At 46.2% G+C, this 20849-nt stretch overlaps 1 protein-coding gene across 13 annotated transcripts in view; it reads left to right on the forward strand.

The window, feature by feature from the left end:
* CSK (C-terminal Src kinase) overlaps window positions 1-20849 on the forward strand; it is a 914950-nt gene that overhangs the window by 602185 nt on the left and 291916 nt on the right. For all 13 annotated transcript variants that reach the window (XM_069624501.1, XM_069624495.1, XM_069624502.1 and 10 more), the window contains one exon: window positions 9755-9974. In XM_069624501.1, the coding sequence (XP_069480602.1) occupies window positions 9755-9974 (220 nt within the window). The remainder of the gene's footprint in view (window positions 1-9754; window positions 9975-20849) is intronic.

Here is a 20849-nt window from a genome sequence, read left to right on the forward strand (position 1 = left end):
AAAAACCTGTGTGCAAGATTTACGCATGTTTTTTTTTTAACCTTATTTGTCAGCCAAAGGGATTTTCAAGATTTTCAAGATTTTGGCTGGCTTGGGTGGGTACGCAGAAGAAAACCTATATGCCCACCACCCCATCGGCTCCACATTTCCAAAATGCATCCATACCAATCATCATCTGGATATGGTGGTGGCAGATATGGATTAGATTCCTATGGACTCTGCCAGCTTTTAGTTGAAATATAGCGCCACATATAGATGGAATTGTAAATGTTAGTATGTGCCACACTTCTTTCCAATCTAAGGAGCAGGTGAGTGTGCCTGCCCATCCGCGCCCCCATTTCCGTTGTTTGATTGTTTAACTGCTCCCCAGGCCCCGCGTTGCCCCGTGTTTCCCGGACTCCACTTCCTGATTCTCCCTCGCCCATCCCGCCTCCCAGCCCGCCCCCCACCCCTGATTGGCTGCTGCCTAGTGGTTGCCTGGGTCTAGCGACCCGCTCCGGTGCACCCGCTCCTCTTTCCAATCTAAGGAGGAGGCGAGTGTGCCTGCCCTTCCGTGCCCCCATTTCCGTTGTTTGATTGTTTAACTGCTCCCTAGGCCCCGCGTTGCCCAGTGTTTCCCGGACTCCCCTTCCTGATTCTCCCTCGCCCGCCTGCCTCCCAGCCCGCCCTGCACCCCTTCCTGGTCCCGCCCCCTCTCGCCTCCCGACCCGCCCATCCCGCCCTTTATCACTGGTCCTCCCAGGGCAGCCCTCTGCCCAGCAGCCCCCAGCGGCTAAGGGCCCCAAGGCCGGCTCCAACAGAAGCGGCTCCAAGAAGTGTCAGCAGGTGTCCGCAGGGGAAGCCAAGGAAGCCACCAGACACCGACAAAACTGTAAGCGCTGGCTTGGGTGGGGGGTAGAGCAATTACTCTGCTCCAGAAAGCTCCCACCACTCTAACATACCTTTCAGTGGCCTGCAGTCTAATGTTAACCAGTACCATAGCCCGAGAGAACCACACAGATTAGCCTGCGCCATCTCTGGGCAGAAGTGTGATTCTTAGCATATGACACACCTAGATGGAACTTCTAATAGCCTCTCTGAGAAAAGTTGAATTTAGAAATGTACCCAATTGCATTTAGAAGTGTACCCAATTGCATTTAGAAGTTGTGACCAATAGCCTCTCTGAGAAAGTTGAATTTAGAAGTGTACCCAATTGCATTTAGAAGTTGTGACCAATAGCCTCTCTGAGAAAAGTTGAATTTAGAAGTGTACCCAATTGCATCTAGGAGTGTACCGAATTGCATTTAGAAGTGTACCCAATTGTATTTAGAAGTTGTGACCAATAGCCGCTCTGAGAAAAGTTGAATTCAGAAGTGTACCCAATTGCATCTAGGAGTGTACCCAATTGCATTTAGAAGTGTACCCAATTGTATTTAGAAGTTGTGACCAATAGCCGCTCTGAGAAAAGTTGAATTTAGAAGTGTACCCAATTGCATTTAGAAGTTGTGACCAACAGCCTCTCTGAGGAAAGTTGAATTTAGAAGTGTACCCAATCGCATCTAGGAGTGTACCCAATTGCATTTAGAAGTTGTGACCAATAGCCTCTCTGAGAAAAGTTGAATTCAGAAGTGCACCCAATTGCATTTAGAAGTTGCGCCCAATAGCCTCTCTCAGAAAAGTTGAATTTAGAAGTGTACCCAATTGCATCTAGCAGTGTACCCAATTGCATTTAGAAGTTGTGACCAATAGCCTCTCTGAGAAAAGTTGAATTTAGAAGTGTACCCAATTGCATCTAGGAGTGTACCCAATTGCATTTAGAAGTTGTGACCAATAGCCTCTCTGAGAAAAGTTGAATTTAGAAGTGTACCCAATTGCATCTAGGAGTGTACCCAATTGCATTTAGAAGTTGTGACCAATAGCCTCTCTGAGAAAGTTGAATTTAGAAGTGCACCCAATTGCATCTAGAAGTTGCGCCCAATAACCTCGCTGACAAAAGTTGAATTTAGAATTGTACCCATTTAGAAGTTGCGCCCAATAGTCCCTCTGAGAAAAGTTGAATTTAGAAGTGCACCCAATTGCATTTAGAAGTGTACCCACTAGCGTGCCCTACTCAATCAAGCTACGCCCAGTAGCCCCTCTGAGAAAGTTGCATTTAGACGTGTCCCCAATTACATTTAGAAGTTGTGACCAATAGCCTCTCTGAGGAAAGTTGAATCTAGATTCATGCCTAATACCCTCCCTGTATAAAGGTGAATTGAAAGAAGTCCACCCACGAGCGTGCCCTACTCAATCCTATTAGTATAACTAACAGTATAGCTGTGTAATGTAGAATCTAAAACGGTAACTAATAATCAAATACCCCCTCTTAGCAAATTGAATCTAGAGGCTGACCGAATATCAGCTCTGTGTACAGGTGAACTTAGAAGTGTACCTAAACTAATATCATCTCTGTCTACAATTGTATCTAGAAAGCACCAAATAGTCTTTGACCAGTTGAACCTGGAAGTGTGCCTAAAAGCGTGAACCACGGATCTTAGAACTACAATCAGAAAACCCTCCTAAATCAACCTAAAGCTCACACCAATCCTGAGCGCACACCCACTCCACCAGAGTCTGTCAGAAACGACCCCCGTGGACCACCCGCACTCTCCGTTCTGCCTTCCCTCCCGCCCCCCCTCCCAAATCACCGACCGCACCCTGTCCCCTCCCTAAAAACTGCGCGCCTAGCCCTAGCAAGAACCGAAGCTGCTTCCCTCTCCCCCTCTGACCCCCCTACCCTCTCTCACACCCCAGTCGCAGCAAAGAAACTAAAGAGGAAACGTTCCTAGTCCCCCTCAACCTCTCAGCACTCCTCGCCTCCCCTGTCTCGACCCACCACCTCTCTCCCACAATCTCCTCCTTCCCCCGTGGCCTCTCCCTTCCTGAGACCCCTCTCCCTCGATTTCTCCTCAACTGCAACTGAAACTCCCAATCGCCCACACCCCATCCTCAAATCCCCCAACCCAAACCCGCTCATCCTATCACACGCAGCCATCCAACCCCGCCCGAAGCCTGCCAAATTATCTGCTCGCCCACTATTCCCTAGCATCACTAACCTTACCCCTCTACCTCCACTCTCTCCGCCACTGCCCCATCCCGCTCCAGCACCAAAACCATCCCTGCCTGCCGATGTGAACTGTATCCTATTTAACGCCCGATTTGTAGCAAAAAACAGACATTGCATCTTTGATCTCCTCGCCTCTGTCAAACCAGACCTAGTTTTCATCACTGAAACCTGGTTCTCTGATGACTTCGGCCCAATCGCTAATGAAGCCTTTGCCCCTGACTACTGCCTCATCCCACTGAACCGTCCGTCCAGAGGAGGGGGGTAGCATTCATCTTCAAATCCCTCTTCCGCGCCTCAATCATGGACAACCAACCCTCCATTCCATCCTGCGAATCTCTCCTCGTTAAACTATCCCTCTCCCCGTCGCTCTCTCACAGCTTCCTAATAATCTACAGGCCCCCTGGCTACGATAGACAATTCGCAAACAACCTTTGCAACTCTATCGCCACCCACCAACTAAACCATTCCAACCTCACCCTTCTTGGAGACTTCAGCATATGGCTCGACATCCCTACCAACCCTATGACACACGCCCTGGTTGATGGTTTAGATGCAATTAATCTCCAACCCCACATAAACGGCCCGACTCACTATAAAGGACACACTCTTGATGCCATCTTTAGCTCCAACACCCTGATTCATTTAAAGCCCCCCACCCCTATCATCTGGTCCGATCACTTCATTCTCTCGTTCGCCATCCACTCACCCGACCCCCTTCCCGCACTCGCATCTGAGCCTCCGAACCTATGCAAATGCTGGAAAAAACTAATAATCACCCCGGACCTAGCCGGGCACTCCTGCAGTCTCCACCACCTACCTGCCGTCCCAACAACCAACTAACCCCTGAGGCCTTTGACTCGTGGCTCAATGCATCTCTGATGCGACTCACCTCCCCGTGCAAACCATCATCCCGCAGTGGCCCTTTCCCCAGATGGTTCACTACTGAGTTGAAGACCACTAAACGACATTACAAATACCTAGAACGCAATTGGCAGAAAGAGAAAACCCACGGGAGCAGGACCACCTTGGCCCGACACCTATATCGGTACAAGGCCGAAATCCGGAAAGCAAAAAAAGCCCACTACAGCACCTGAATCCTAAACTGCAAAAACCCAAGCAAAGAATTCCACAAAATCATCTCCGAATTCACCAATCCAGCTTGTAATACAACCGTCCCGACCCCGTCACAATCACTGTGCGACTCACTCTCCCTCCACTTTTACACCACGGCTATTGAAAGGACAAAAACTCTAAACACCAAACTGGGTCTCCTACAGCCACTTGACAACCCTCCGCCCGTACCGGCCAGCCCATCAGCTGCGACCTCTACGCAACCAACGTTCGAATCCTTTAGTCTAATATCACCAGAACAATTTCTCAAACTTCTATCTGCCCGCAAACCATCTGGATCACCACTGGACCCTTGCCCAGCCACAACCCTTAAAGAAATGTTTGCTTCCACCTGCGCAGGAGAACACGCAAGATCTATCATAAATGCCTCCCTTTCTTCTGGTATCTTTCCCGAAGCATTTAAAACGGTGCACGTCAAACCTCTAATTAAAAAACCTTCGCTCGACCCTCTCGAGCCCAAAAACTACCGCCCAATCTCAAACAACAGGTTCCTTGCCAAACTCATTGACCGAACCGTCTACTCTCAACTAAATGCCTTTGTCGAAGCCAACCATCTCCTAGACCCCGCCCAATCAGGTTTCAGAACACGTCACAGAACTGAAACCACCCTAACCTCGATCCGGGACGACCTTAAAATGACACCAGACTCAGTGGGATGCGCCGCACTAATCCTTCTCGACCTATCTACTGCCTTTGACACGATCAATCACTCAATCCTCCTAGACCGCCTCTACTCCCTAGGAATCCGTGGAACCACTCTTAAATGGATAGCCTCATTCCTCAAAGACAGGCACCAAATAACGACACTCTCCAGCTTTACCTCCCAAGCTCGACCAGTTGACACGGGAGTCCCTCAAGGAGCATGTCTATCCGCCCTCCTGTTCAATCTCTACCTGATCACCCTCCCACCAATAATTCGTTCACACAACATCCTATGTTACAACTATGCCGACGACACTCAACTAATTCTAAAATTCCTGAACTCGGATCCCAACTCCCGACCTGACCTGGCATCTTGCCTCATTAACATAGAACTCTGGATGACCCAAAGCCACCTCTTGTTAAACCCCTCCAAAACAGAAATCATGGTTTGCAGCAACTCCGATCTTCTTCCGTACCCACTAGCCTGGCCACCCGCCATGGGCAACTCAACAACACCCACCAACACAGTGAAAAATCTTGGATGCACCCTGGACTCCGACCTAACACTCTCGCGCCAAGTCAACAATGTCTCAAAGTCCTGCCACTACCATCTTAAAACCCTTAGGCGCATCTTTCCATACCTCTCATTTCCCAACAGAGTCTCCGCGGTCCAATCAATCGTTCTATCCAGACTGGACTACGGAAACCTCCTATACCTTGGAATCCATTCCTACCAACTGAATAAACTCCAAAGAGCACAAAACGCTGTGGCCAAAATGCTACTTGCGCTCGGTCCAAGAGACCACGTATCACCAGCCCTTAAGACACTGCACTGGCTTCCAGTAGCCCGTAGGGTGGCTTTCAAAACCTTATGCCTCTCCCATCGGGCACTGCATAAAACTGGACCTCAATATCTTCAAGACAAACTAATACCTTATCATCCCACTCGCACCCTAAGATCAAGCTCAGCCGGCCTCCTAGTAATTCCTAAAACAAACTCAGTCAGGTTAGGCGGATCATCATTCTCAGCCCTGGCTCCAACCCTATGGAACTCGCTCCCACCCCACATCCGCCTAACTGAGGACTTAACGTCCTTCCGCAAACTACTGAAAACCTGCCTCTTCCCCTAAAACCAACCGGTTTCCAAACTAGCATCATCACAATAACACTGACCCAACAAACTACCTGAAGCGAGAAATTGACAGCTAAATAAACTCGAATGTAAACTAGAAAGACAAACATTTAAAAGAGTAAAGTAGATCAAAACAGTGAAGTGGATAATAGGAATAAATCATTGGGAAACTAAGGAGATCTGAACCAATGAAATGGACATAATGAATGAGAAGGGAACATAGTGAATGACATTGATGAAATAGTTAGAATGGATGAAGCGCATAGAACAGATGAATACACTAAGTAGAAGGGTGCATGAGTGGAAGAACAGTTGACTAGAAAGACCAAATGAGTATGGAGATCGGATGAAATAGATGAACATACTAAAGCCAATGAGTTTGTAGAGTGGTTGGGTGTGTAGAACGGCCGACCGTATAGAGTTGATGAGTATGTGTAGAATTGACGAGTACGCAAATACAGAGAAGCGAACAGGAGGGCGTAGAACTGATGACTATACTGAACGGACGAACGTATAGACTGGATGAACGTTTGGCCAGACGAACGTGTGAGAGCGAACGAGCATGTGGATCGAAAGAGCGCGGAGAGCGGGTGACTGCGGAGAGCGGGTGACTGCGGAGAGCGGGTGACTGCGGAGAGCGGGTGACTGCGGAGAGCGGGTGACTACGGAAAGCAGATGAGTAAATGGAGCGGATGAGTAAATAGAGCGGACTTATGTGTGGAGCGGATGAGTAGGTGGAGTGCAGAAAAGGTGAGTCTGTGGTGCGGATGAGTGTGTGGACCGGATGAGTGTGTGGACCGGATGAGAGTGTGGAGTGGACGAGAGAGTGTGGAGTGGACGAGAGAGTGTGGAGTGGACGAGAGAGTGTGGCGTGGACGAGTGTATATGGAGCGGATGAAGGTATGTGGTGCTGATGAGTGTGTGGAGCGGATGAACGCATGGAGCGGATGGATTTGTAGAGCGGATGAGTATGCTGAATGGATGAGTATGCTGAATGGATGAGTATGCTGAATGGATGAGTATGCTGAATGGATGAGTATGCTGAATGGATGAGTATGCTGAATGGATGAGTATGCTGAATGGATGAGTACGCTGAATGGATGAGTACGTAGAGCAGATGAATAGTATGTTGAGCGGATGAGTGTGTAGATCAGATGAGTATGTAGATCAGATGAGAGAACAGAAAGGATATGTATACAGAGTGGACGGGTATACAGAGCGGACAAGTGTGCAGGGTAGACTCGAGTGCATGCGCGAGAAGGACAGGAGTGCACGCATATGGATCACATGAGAGCATGCGTGGGGCACACTGGAGAATGAAGGATAGACTAGAGCACGCAAGGTGAACCAGAGTGCGTGAGTATGTCGAGCAGACATGAATGTTGTAGGACAATCTTGAATGCCTGAAATGAACAAAAATGCATAGAACGGACCTGTCCGCACGGAATTGCGTGACGTACATAATATGCTTTGGAATGCAGGGAATATTTGAAAGAGCATACATCATACCACACCCCACGCTTACTCTCTCCTTTACACCACCACTCAACTAGAACACAGAGATACTATGACACCATTCGGTATAACTGTTCTCATATCAACATCTCCCACTCACTCCACATCACTCTAAGTAAACATTGCTGGTTTCACACCCCCCAGCCAGGCGTTCTCCACCGGCCTAACGCAGCCACACTCGGTCTGGATAATTCCGACCAGAGCGAACACATACTCCTGATCTCTCAACCACCACACCTAGCGCTAAGAAGCAGCTACCACATGAATTCCAGACCAGCTGCACACATACCTCGTGCGCACTCGCACTTTTTGGACTCTACTCTCTCTACTGACCCAAACTTCGGTTCCCAAGGGCGTTCAACCTACCAGCGCCTTCAGACCATACGAATGGTATATAAGGCGCTATATAAATGCAAAATAACATAACATAACTTGGTCGGAATAGTCTACCCAGCCTGCGTCGCATCTAGATAGAAATTTGATTGTTAGCATATACCACACTTAGATCGAATTCTTAGTCTGCGCAACATCTAGATAGAAATGTGATTCAGTGACTGACATGCGATTCACCGAGCCTGGACCAAGTGTACAATCTTGAATCAATAACCAACCCACTAACAATCTCACCCCTCTGCATACAACTCTCAAACTCTAAACAAACACAACCACAACTCTATAGCACAACAAACCGCACAAACTTCAATACACCGCAAAAACAAAACACACATAGACATGCACAAGAGTACACAACGTCTACCGAACGGAAAGCACCCCAAGCCCAGCCAATGGACCCACCGGGCTGAGGCTGCCAACAGCACATCACTGCTCTCTTGCGCTTTTCCAGCTTTTTCCCACTAACTCGCCCCCTTCCTTCACTTTTTTCAGAGCCGCCAGGGGACCACTCCGATGGTGATAGTGTGCGGTACAAATATGCTTTAACATTAACATGGTAGAGAAATCATGCTAAATTTGGTTGCCCTGTTCAATGCGAGGATGTCTGAACTTGGGAAATAAAATGACATCTTCATCAACAAGTACATTCAGGAAGTGTTGCTCTTTGTTGCTTTCAGACTGGTTTCAAATGAGTGTTAAGCAAACTCGCACTTAAACACTTCTCCACAAAGGAAGCGTTTGGGAAGGACCTATTGTGTGTTCACTCTTCTTTCAGCCATCAATTTTCATGTGCATCTGCCCTCCTCCACACTGCCACATACATATGGTACTGAAAAAGTGGGTTTGAGCAGTTGCATCTCTTAACATTGTGTTGCTCAAATGAACTCCTGCTAAGGCAGGGGACTGCTTAACACCGACTTGGTTGAGTGTAGCAACAGCTCGAATTGAGGGATGGCGCAGGTTTGGTGCTTTCAGGGCAAGGACAGAGCAGTCTACCCTCTTAGCCCCCCATTTGGAGTTTTTATGTGCTAAGCTTGATGACATTCTCTGAATGGATAGAGGGGCATCTTGTTGAATAAGGGAGGCAGGTCAGGTGTTCCCTGTGTATTTGAAGGTCTGGGACAGGCTCTTCAGTTTGACTCAGGCCCTGATTGACCGCCAGCCGTTGGAACTCGGTGAATGCTTTTAATTTTTTTTTTTTTTTTAAATAATGGAAGATTGTTTGGAGGAGGAGGTATGAATTTATTTGTTGTTGTAAGTAACACAGAAAAGCAAGCTAATTCTTTTAAGAAAGGCATTTATTTTGGATAAACTGTGTCAGACTTTAATGTACTTTCAGTTAATGATTTTCGGCTTCTTAAATTTTTTGCTGAATATTGTGTTTAGGTTTAAACTGAGAAAGCTACCCCACCTGCCTTCACCCGTTCAAGAAAACAAACCCTTCATTTGTATATGAATGAATGCAATAAGATGTAATGTACAGATGTATCTGCAGTGGGGTGGCATGCTTAGGTTATGTTTGAAGATTTTACTGCGGTCAATGGCATGATTAAGAAAATGTACATTGTTTAAGCGAGGGCAAATAATACCTTGTGGATTCTCCGTGACTGGTATTAAAATGAGAGACTAGACACAATTAAGTGTTCCTTATTATCTGCCATAATTGTTTATCTGTGGGCTGTGTGTTGGTTTAATGGCTATCCCCTCGTCATATTTGTTACTATTAATTGCCCACTTGTATGAATTGTTCTTGCAATGGAACTGAAGATCCCCCTCTCCAGGCCTCTTTTTCCACTCAGCGCTTGTGTTTCTAAACCTGTGTTTAAAATTCCCTCTTCGCATTCTGTTCCATGCAGCTGGTTCCATGGTAAAATCACAAGGGAACAGGCCGAGCGGCTGCTGTACCCACCAGAGACTGGTCTCTTCCTGGTGCGGGAAAGCACCAACTACCCCGGGGACTACACGTTGTGCGTGAGCTGCGAAAGTAAGGTGGAGCATTACCGCATCATCTATAAGGCCAGCAAGCTGAGTATCGATGAAGAGGCCTTCTTCGACAACCTCATGCAGCTAGTAGAGGTCAGTTCTACGTCTTCTTTTTAACCGAGGTTCAAACATTTTTGTTGATGTGGTGCCATTTTCTTGTACGAACTCCAATTTGCTAGTTGGGTTGTCTGGATACCTCAATTTTTGCCATGAATTATTGATTGGCCAGTGCCATTTCATGTGCGTGCCTGTCGGTCTATTCCACTACCCCCCTTACTTACCTGCTGCTGTGAAATCATCCAACCATGTGTTCTGATGCTATGTTCTTGTAGCACTCAGGAACTCGCATCAGTTGCTGCAGGCCTGGTAGCGGATGTTAGAATAGCTGGGTCCACATGCAAGTATATGGTAAAAACAAACACGCAGAAACAAGCATATCTCAGACCGTAATTATCGACTTTAAATGTTTAGTATGCAAATAATTTAAAAAGAAAGAGAAGTAATAACATTGGCATATAATGCATTCCCTGGTCCCTGGATGAGCATTTAATTAGAAATTAACCATGCAATTTGTAGCAATGTTATGTCTGTAGGAAGAAAAGACATCTTTGGTTGCCATGCCAATTCCAGCGCAATTTGAATTTATAACACAGCATCAATAACTGGAAATGTGGACTTGCCTTTTAAAATCCTTTTCCAAAAGTAGGGAGTCTGGGGGATAGTGACATAAAGAAATTTGCGAAAATATAAAACCCAAATAGGTATTCAGTTCATACACGCCACAATTAATTGCTTAGAGTACTCCACCTTTCCTACTTTTTTTACGAAAGCGACATTGCCTAGCTGAAAGATCTAACTTGCTTCTAGCCCCTGATAGTTCTATTGTCGGCAGGAGGTTAAATCAGAGCCTCATGAAAAAGGCTCTGCAATGTGTATTAGGTGATTGTATTCAATAACAAGGAGGCTGATTTACTATCTTTTCGTCATAGCACAATTGGAAAACCGCTTAAATTCATTCCTTTTCTGCGGTGGTAATCCAGTACTCTAGCCACAATTTCTTTGTCACGGCAAGATAATTGAAAATGTGGCCTTGTGTTGCATTGATCTTGCCCAGTATGTCAGAGCAGTGTTGAATCCAAGAACAAAAGGTCAAACGAGAAACTTGTGACGCCGAAGTGGATTAGTCTGACTATAAAGGATTAGGCACAGGTGTTAAAATCTTGGCATAAAGAGTCCGATATCTCCACTCTACCATTGCAAGTATGTGGTATATTTTACACAGTCCCAGCATGTTGAGTTTAATGGTAGATGTGAGCCCAACGCACAGTTATTTCCCCGCTGGTTTTAGTGAGCAATTAACCTACTGTCCTTTCGGCTCTGCCTCCGATTCTCACTATATCCTTAGACTGCCACAGTTTGTGATTTTGAGTCTTGGCAATTCCTGAATTTGTTTTTGAACCAAACGTATACCACATAAAGCCTTCTAGTATGTGTTAAAGATTGAAAGATTGAGTTCTGTGTGAGGGTTGGGTGGGGGGGGCTAGAGTCTTGCCTGTTTGCAAAGTGCTGCATATGCTTTTAGGGAATGAGATTGGCAGAACCACCAATAAGGCCAATTATAATTTAATTTGTGATGTACACTCACTAACCTGATTAGGATTTATTACAATCCATGTCCTTTCCAATCGTTCCTCTTGTTTTCCTCTCTACAACGCTAGCTGTGCGATCTTCAAACAGATCTAGAAATGTCACCTAACTTGTTTGAGGAATAAGTGGTCTCAGATCTCAGTGGGAAAAATCTGTTTCTTGATGTTTTGTAAGTGAGATTGCTGATCAATGTCCATATTCCTTATACTGGGAGATGTTTTGGCACAAGGCTGCAGAGCAAGCTGCCCATTATGTGTGGCTACATGGACTTGGTTTGGCTGGGCAGCGTGAAGGTTCAGTAATGTGAGGCGGACAACTGTTTGATGATTTATCAAAGTGTGCCATTTTATTCTTAAAATAAATATGTTCAAATGCCTCACTGTCCCTACTCCCTGCCTAACCAAAGCTAAGGGAACACTTCTAACGCAGGATAACTGGCCCTCACACTAAGCAACAAATACACAAAGAAAATATATGGGAATAGAACATGACACAAACGGCCTTCACAATTCCTAAATGGCCTTCTAATATCCTGGGTAATTTCCCTTCCCCTAGATTCAGTCAATTTAGCAAAGGTGCAACCAAAGAAAGAAATGTCTTGAGTCGGTTCTTGTTGTTTCAAAGTCAAAGTTCATAAACCAAAGTTCCACTGGCATTAAATCTCCACCTGGGTGAAATATCCACTTTCTACTTCCAGCAAAATAACACCAATGGTAATCCTGTCCACGATGCTTTGTCACCTCTTTGCTACAGTTCAAAAAGGAAATACAATATCCTATTGTTGGCAATAAACAGTTATTGGTCAACAGTTGGTATTGCTTTACAATTCTTAGCATTCACAATGGTATATTTGTCAGGATGACTTCTCAGAGCTGCTTCCACTTCAACAACCACACTTCTACTTGATTTACCATTAGAACAGTCACCTTTTGTCTCACAGTTCTCCACTTTGTTTAATTGTTGCATCTACTGACAACCAGATATACCACCACAGCTTCAGTAACTGGACTTTTAGACAGGCTTCTACAAGTAGTACTTTAAAGTACTTCACCTTCTGGTAGGCAAGGCACTCTTCCTCTGAATATCTCTCTCCTCTTTGCCTCTCTTGTCGGTCTGCCACAATGACCACCTGGGTTTGCCTTTAAAGGAATGGCTCGGTCAGAACTTTTATTGTCCCTGTTCGGCCATGTATTTTTAACCATAATTCGATCGATCGTACAAACATTTCCTATGCACCTTACCCGAGTTTTCGTCTCTTGAACACAAGTGAAATCAGGCAGCAGGGTGTGGCCATCTTGTGATAATCTTATCACTTGCTGCATCGCCCTGGGTGACCTGCATTTGCGGCACTAAATCATACCCCCCCGCCCCTGAGCCTGACATCACCAAATCATTGATATTCTCCGCCTGTCTCCGTGACGTTACAGGGCAGTGTAGCCAAACGCACCCTGCCATCACCTGCGCGACTAGATGCGGAACCCAGAAAAACACACATCGTCTCACAGCACAGCGCGTCACAATTGGGAATATGAAACTGTACTTTAAAAGGAAACAACAAGACTGTACAATTGGTAAAGTACATTTATTTCACATTAAATGTTTCGATAACATTCGGCGTCTGACATCAATCGAAATGGAAAAAATGTTTCTTTGCTCTCGTTCCGCAAATGTTTATCGTGAGTCACGCGCTGTTCCTTTTTGGTACACAGGGTGTTCGTTTTGGATAAATGAAGCACTTTGGTCGCACAGTGAATTGCAAGGCTGGTGCATGACCTCGGCACTAGACCACCGTAAAGGTTGTTATGTTGCTCCTAATCGCTGGTACCGCGTGCGGGCAAATTGGACCTTGTCTGTCGTCCCAAAAGACAGTTAAGTAGATACAGTGATTGACATGTAGCTGCAGCTGGCGGTTGAAGAAGCCATCGGTCGGGGTCTGGAATAGATGACAATCGCAGAATGGCACGATGTACCTGTTTGCAAAAGATAAAAATAGAAATGTGTCTCAGTAGCCTATCTTTATTACAGTTAATCATTTTCTTTATTAGCGCAGAGGTGACACGATGTGAACCGAGAGAATACAACGTGGAATCTCAAAGTACTCCGCTATTTGCTTCCGACGATCGTGCAATGGAGTATGTTGAGCTCTAAACGTAATGCGTAAACTGGGGCAAGAATTTGAGGTGCACAAACTATGTAATGATTTATTAACGTAGAACCAGGGAGAAACGAGTGGTGGTCTACATGCGTCTCGATGCTGGCCTGCCCATGTGCCCGGTAGATAGCCCAGCACACAAAGGTTGCACTAGCACTTCATTGCAATATGAAACACAGAACGAACAAGTACAATGTGACCCGGCAATAACGGTCAGCTATTCGTATTTAGACTAGTTCTGGTATGAAATCGTCTAAAGATAAACTTGCATTATATTAGGCATTTCCATTCTCTTGGCGCAATGCAGACCGTAATGCAGACTCCTCCGTTCGTGTCAATGATATTTCATAAACTGAACTTATATGTAGCTTGGTCCAGTTTCAGAATGGGCAACCCTATCATATCATACGTTATTACACCCCCCGTTCAATTCAATCGCTTTCGGAATGGTCCCTGCCTCTCAAGGTCAAAAAACAATAGAACCTTATACTGTGCGCGGGATGCATGGGCCTCCCAGCTCCCAAGCAAAAATTCAAAGCTGGTGACCTTCACTCAAAATGAACATACATTCTTACTTTGCAACATCCTGTGTCAACGCATCCATGTGAACATGATTTTTGAAGCACGGGCACAGGAAATTGGGGGCTGTCACTGCTCATTGTTCGTGGCACTGCTGAGCTGTAGGTGAAATTTGCCAATGACAGAATGCCCCCTATTCCCAGGTTATAGTCGGTGTAACACAAAAACTGAGTCATAATGTGCCAAGTAATAGGGCCACTTCTGCTTAGCTCATGGCCTCCTACCCCGTGGCATGTTTTCACAGTCAGTACTTCGTGTGCCTAGAATGTTTTGTGGCCTAGGTATAATACCTTTTCTAGGACGAGCAGATATTCAGCTTTTTGCTGAACTTTGTCAAGGCAACTGCCAAAACCCAAAGATTCTAACACACGGTCCCACAGTAGCTCGACTAAACTGTGAAATGTGAAAGCAATCGTAATAATTGTAATATTATTTTAATAAAAGGACTAGGAGGATAGATTTCAAAAGAAAAATCGCATACTTTATTTTTACAGTTTATACAAAGAAATGCAAAAATAAAAACAAATGGTAATCATTTTTACCGGGTTTTGAACGATTTAACAAGCTCTTCTTTGGGTGGACATGGCACGTTGGCAATGTTTGGTGGCGATGTATGTGTTCTCTGAACAGATTTGTGCGCAATTCCATGAGTATACATCTCAACGACATTAACAATAAGATCTTTCACAAAATCGAATTCCATTTTCTCATATACGGGTTTGACAACCCATTTTTTGCTTCTTTTCGTAAAGGCCATATTGTAGCGAAGCATCCCTAAGTTTCTTGCAGTCCTAGATTGTTCCCGGCTTACATTCTCGTTATGCGCTAATACCGCTAGTAAAGTCCTCGCTTTCATCCCTTAGATGCCGAAATGCAATCTCTTTGGCCTGTACTTTAGGCACATATTGTGGAACACCTCCAAATCTCCAGTGTGACAGAATTCTGTGAGTCCCTTCAGATCTCTTGATAGTTTTATCAAACACAATCTTCTCAAGGGCTTTGTGTGGAGGTGAAGATGGGATCAACCACTTCTTCCGTGCCTGCTCTGGGGACAAAGGGCCGTGTTCACATTGGTGGAAATGTTGGTTTTCTGTCCAGTGGTGAACATTGGTGCATTAGAGAGCGCCATTTTTCCAGTAGAATTTCCACAGATCCATCACGTTTTGGAGCTCCACCAAAGATTGTGGCTGAAAGACTGGGACCATTGTGAAATACTTTCAGAACCTTTTTTTCCCCTGCCACCGAGATTTTTTTATTTATTGATTTGGCAACATGCCATACATCAAATTGATGTTTAATATTTGGATACTGCTCTCTCATTGTCTTGGCTATTGAAACGTGTCTGTCCGTGGCTATGAGGTCGATTTGCATTCCCCTCTATTGTAGATCTTCCATTGATTTTATAAAACCAAGTTTCTCCATGGCCACTGAGGATTTACATTGGGACACCTGCTCGACCACCGAACTCACAATGTTCTTGCTTTCGATGTCCTGAAAATGGTAGGTGCAGTACTTAGCTGAAAATCCAGGGCTGTCACACTGTCCATCGCCGGCTAGCCTGAACCGTTGGTCGGCGAATGTAGTTTTAATAACCAATTGTTCAATTTTCCAAGCTTCACTAATGGCAGGGAATAGATAATCACATTGGTATTTGTAGTATTGCATTTTAGAAATGAAATGTAGTCCCACAAACTGAAAGAAACTGGATAACTTCGTGAAACTAGAGCCACTGAAAAGTAAAGCTGCTGCACACAGTAGATTGCCAGCTGGCAGTTTTCCCAGCATCGGTTGAGCGGACCATGAAAATGTTTTATGTGACTTTTCACAGGTGGCATGTATTTTGAGGTTACCGCCTTGTGTTAGACGAGTCGTGCTCACCATTGGCTTCCCACATACTTCCCCTCGCACTGAATGCACACAGTTCATCTTTATAAGCTCCATCAAGCTACTGTTGAATACTATGTATTTGGCCTCTTTTATTAGACTGTCATCCGGCAACACTGTTGTTTCAGATGGAACAGTTGTGGACATATCAGCCAAACTATACATACTGTAGTCGATATATTTGTCTGTTTCGTCGGTCAATAGTGTTGATGCTTCATTCTCTGTCATTTCAACATCTGTTACTTGACCATGGATAGGTGAAAACACCAATGTGGACTGTTTTTTGGGGGGCATTTTTTTGGCGGGTGTCGATTGTGTCAAGTGCTCATCTAGTAATGTTAAACTGTCATCTATAAATTCAATTTCACCATCCTCTGGCGGAGCAGGCGCATTATAGCAATGGTCCAAAAACACTTTGGTGGATTCACCGGTCATATTAAATTCATTTTCTGGCCATTGGACATAGGCATCTCGAGTGTGAACACGTTGCGCCTCAATTAATAGTTCCTCCATGGAGAAAACAGTTTGGCAAGCAGCATCTGTCATTTGTATTGCTGTCTGTGCCTGCATAGTCCGTACTCCATCGGGCAACTACAGGACAGATAGGAAAAGGGATGTTCAGTGTAAATCCTACATACAGTGTTGTACAATTTACATTAAAAAAACATATAATGAAGGCCTCAGCACAAAACAATTGCCAACAATATAAAGTGTTTATCACTAACCTTATTTTTATTTCTTTTCTTTGAAACCTTCTTTACTCTAACATCAACATCAGCAAGCTGGCGCACCAGCTCAGATCCATGTGCCTCTGGTTCAATATACGGATCTTGTATACATCCCTACAAAAAATACTATCCATATAAAATAAGAGAAAGGGGGGTTCGTTCCTGGCTATCTTGCTTGGTAGGTTTACAAGAATAGTTCTTATACGTTTTTGACTGTGATGTGATTTGCTTTTATTTGTGCAAGTGGTTGGTTTGTATTGTCATATACATATAGTACATGGGAGGGTTCTTGGTCCCCTTGTTGTCAGCCGACACGTGTTTCGACCCGAGGGTCTTTATCAAGGCTGATTCATTATTCAAAACCATGTTTTGTGAAAAACCATGACAATGGTTGTGACATACATCATAAGTGTACAGGTAAGGTGAGTGGCGTTAGGTGATGGTAACGTTTAAGAAACACATATTAGAATAGTCATAGCATCAATGCAATACAATTGGAGCCAAGGTGGCGCCAATGGGAAAGAAGATGGGGGAGGAAAGGAGAGACAAGGTGAGTCAAAGGAACTGGAGGATCCTGCAATGGGTTGGTTAGGAGAGTTGGGTCCTCTTACCTATTGGTACTGGCTTGTTGCCCCCTGTGGGGTCCTGATTGGGGTTTCTTGTGCTGGTGCTGCATTTGCAGTAGCTCCGTTTGGGCCCTGAAATGGAGAAGTTAGGGTTGATACCAAGTGGGGCCATGGGGTGTGCCATGGCTGGTGGCGGTGGCCCTGTGGATGGGGCATTTGGAGGACCCATGGGAGTTGATGCGGCATGGGCGTGGTGCCAGGGGGCTGTCAAGGGTGTGGGAGTTGGTGGGGGGCCCTCTGGGGCATGGTGGTGCATGGGGTGTGGTTCTGTGTGGTCAGGAGGACCAATTGGGTGTCCTGGATGGATACCTGAGGTAAGAGTGGTGCCTAATGGCAGGTCCCGTGGGTGGTCAGCTAGGAGCGTGGTGATAAAAAGGGGTCCTGGTTAGGACATGGTGGTCTGGGGGTCCGATCTGGGGATCCTGGATGGGGACCAGGGTGGGTTGGTTACCTGGTGGCTGCCCCATGCATGGGCTGATGTCAGCAGGACAATGGTGGAGAATTGGGGCAGGGAGGGGCCTGTGCCCATGTTGGGTTACTGATTATCAGGAGGTGGGGACGGCATGGGATCGGCGAGGGAGGGTGCATCGGCACCTGTATGGTGAGCAGGAGCTGGGTGGTGCCAAGACAGGTTGGGCTTGGTTTGGGCTTGGGATGTTGGGGGGTGGCTTAATCCGTGTCCGGGAAGCAAGGTCTGGGCTATGTGGCCGGGTAAATTCCAGCGGTAGGCCGTGCGGTATTGGGCTGGCAGGTGGAGCGGGAGGGTCGCATGTGTAATTCGTGCGGTGAGGGGCAAGGGGAACTTACTTGTTGAGCACGCGTCGGGCGTCCTGTGTAGTCCGTGCTGCTGGGCGGACCTGGTGATTACTGTTTAAATGTGCGCATGTTCTGTGCTTGGTCACACTAGCTAGTTACTGCGCAAGTGTACGGGGAGTAGCGGAGCATCTTGTGGCGCGCATGCTCCTGGGTCTAGTGGTGGGTCCCTCTGTGCAGATGCCTGAGGGAGTGGGGAAGTGGGTTGGGAAATGGGCCAACTTGGAAGTAATGGTGGGATTTGGAATGGGATTGTGCCCGTGCTGCAGGGCTGGGGGAGTGTGATGGGGTGCCTCTTAGCTGGTCATGGAAGCCTTGTGTTGGAGTGGGCATGAGGCCTGTTCATGTACTGTTGTCAGGTGTGAAGAAGGCATGGACTGAGGATGGGAATGGGTGTTAGGTGCCAGGAGGACCTGTGTGGGTGGGCTGTGCCTGGGGCATCTCATGGATGGTTGCTCGAGGACCTGCATAGGTGGAGAGGAGGGGCTGTTGGCCGTGTGGCTTGTTCATGAGCTGGTATCAGTTGGGATGCTGGCATGAGCTGAGGCTGGGAACCAGCCGTTGTGGTGCCGTGGTGGCAGTGGGGAGGAATTAGTTGGTGCCAGGAGGGCCTGTGTGGGTGGGCTTTTGCCCAGGGCATCCCATGGATTGGGGATGCGGGTGGGGTGCCATAGCCTACTGGTGGCTTGGATGAGGCCCCGCAGGGTGGTGTGGTCGGAAGGCTAACCCTGGGTGGGTTGGGCTGGTGTGTCTCCATGAGGAGTGGGTGGGTGCTGATACCCGGGTCATGAATGGGTGGTTGCTGGAGGACCTAAAGGGTTTGGACAGTTGCCCAACAAGGTCCCAGGGGGTTCTGGATGCGGGTGGTGGAGATTCTTGGCCCTTTGGGTTTGTGATGGCCCTGTGGGTGGGAGCATGGTGTGGGAGAGGAGTGCTCCGAGGGGCTGGTGTGTTTCAGAGTCAGATCACAAACCTATTGTGAAAAATGGATCATTGTTGTGGTTGAGGTGGGTCGAACAGGAAAAAAATTGTTTTACAAAAACACATTGAAATCATGATCCGTGTTCAGGCCATTCTCAACGCATCTGTAGCGGCAGATGAGTCTTGCTTCTTCTTGACGAAGACTTAGTACTCTGTTGCCTCCTCTTGCTCCCACCTTGATCGTTCTGAGTCCAATGTATCGAATCTGGCTTTTGTCTTCCATCTGGTGGTTCTTTTGCCAATGGTTGGCCAGCGGCAGCCTGGGATCCTGGGAGTGAATGCTGTGAGATGTTCTCTGATCCGAGTACGTACTTCTCCGATGGGGCTTCCTATGTAAATTTTGTCACACACACAGATAAGTTCATAGATTACATATTCCGTTTTGCAGTTTGTGTTCCATGATTTTGAATTGTGGACAGCCTTTGAATTTAGCACATTTGGTTGGCGTGACGTATTTGCACATGGAACAAGTTCCGCATTTGGTGAAGCCAATGGGTGTTAGATTGCTGAGCCAGTCTTTGGCCGAGATGTTTTTCTCAGCTAGGAAGGATGGACTGAGCATGCTCCTGAGTGTGGGAACTCTGCTGAATGAGATACTGGGGTATGTTTTCAACCTGGGTCTGATGTGTTCATCCATTAATAGTAGGTCCCAGTGTTTCACTAGTATCTTTTGTAGTTCATAACTGTCCTTGTTGTATCTGGTTATGAATCTGATGGTTGGTTCCGTTGTAGACTTCTTTACTTTGGGAGTTAGTAATGTCTCCCTGTTGATATTGGTGGCTATCTTTCTTGCATCCGTCAGGTTTTTGTCAGAGTAGCCTCTGCTTTTGAATATTTGGTCCAGAAGCTCACACTCTTCAGAGAAGTATTCTTGAGTGTTACAGTTCCTTTTGGCTCGAATGTATTCCCCTTGTGGGATGTTCCTGATGACACTTTTCCGGTGACAGCTTTTGTTGTGTAGTACCGAGTTGACCTCTGTCGGTTTGCGGAATGTTTTGATTGTTATCTTGTTGTCTTTGATTGAGATTCTTCGGTCCAAAAAGTCAATTTGATCTGTGCTGATGTGACTGGTCAGCTCAATTCCATAGTTGTTTTTGTTGAAATAGTCCACATATAGGTTTAGTTGATCCTGTGTTCCCTTCCATATTAGGATGATGTCGTCTATATAGCGGGCCCAGTTGACAATTTGAGATGTGAATTCGGTCTCTTGCATTGCGTGTTCTTGTTCATACGAATGCATGAAACAGTTGGGTAGTGCCGGAGCATAGCTGGCTCCCATCGCAATCCCCTTTGTTTGTTTGTAATATTCACCGTTGAAGATGAATATATTGTTGGTCAATGAGAATTTTAGAAATTCTTTGGTCATCTCTACTTGTTACAGATGTGATGCTGATTCTCGTTTGAGCAGGTACCCAATGCTGGTTATGGCTAAATCGTGATTGATAGATGTGTATAAGGCCTTAACATCTAGTCTGGCCATTATGAAGTTGGGCTGCCATTCAGTCTGTGACAGTATTGCCAGGGTATGCATGGCGTCTCTCAGGTACATTGGTATTCT

Source organism: Ambystoma mexicanum, chromosome 11, assembly GCF_040938575.1.
Source record: "Ambystoma mexicanum isolate Mex_15411 chromosome 11, UKY_AmexF1_1, whole genome shotgun sequence".
NCBI classification, from domain to species: Eukaryota; Metazoa; Chordata; class Amphibia; order Caudata; family Ambystomatidae; genus Ambystoma; species Ambystoma mexicanum.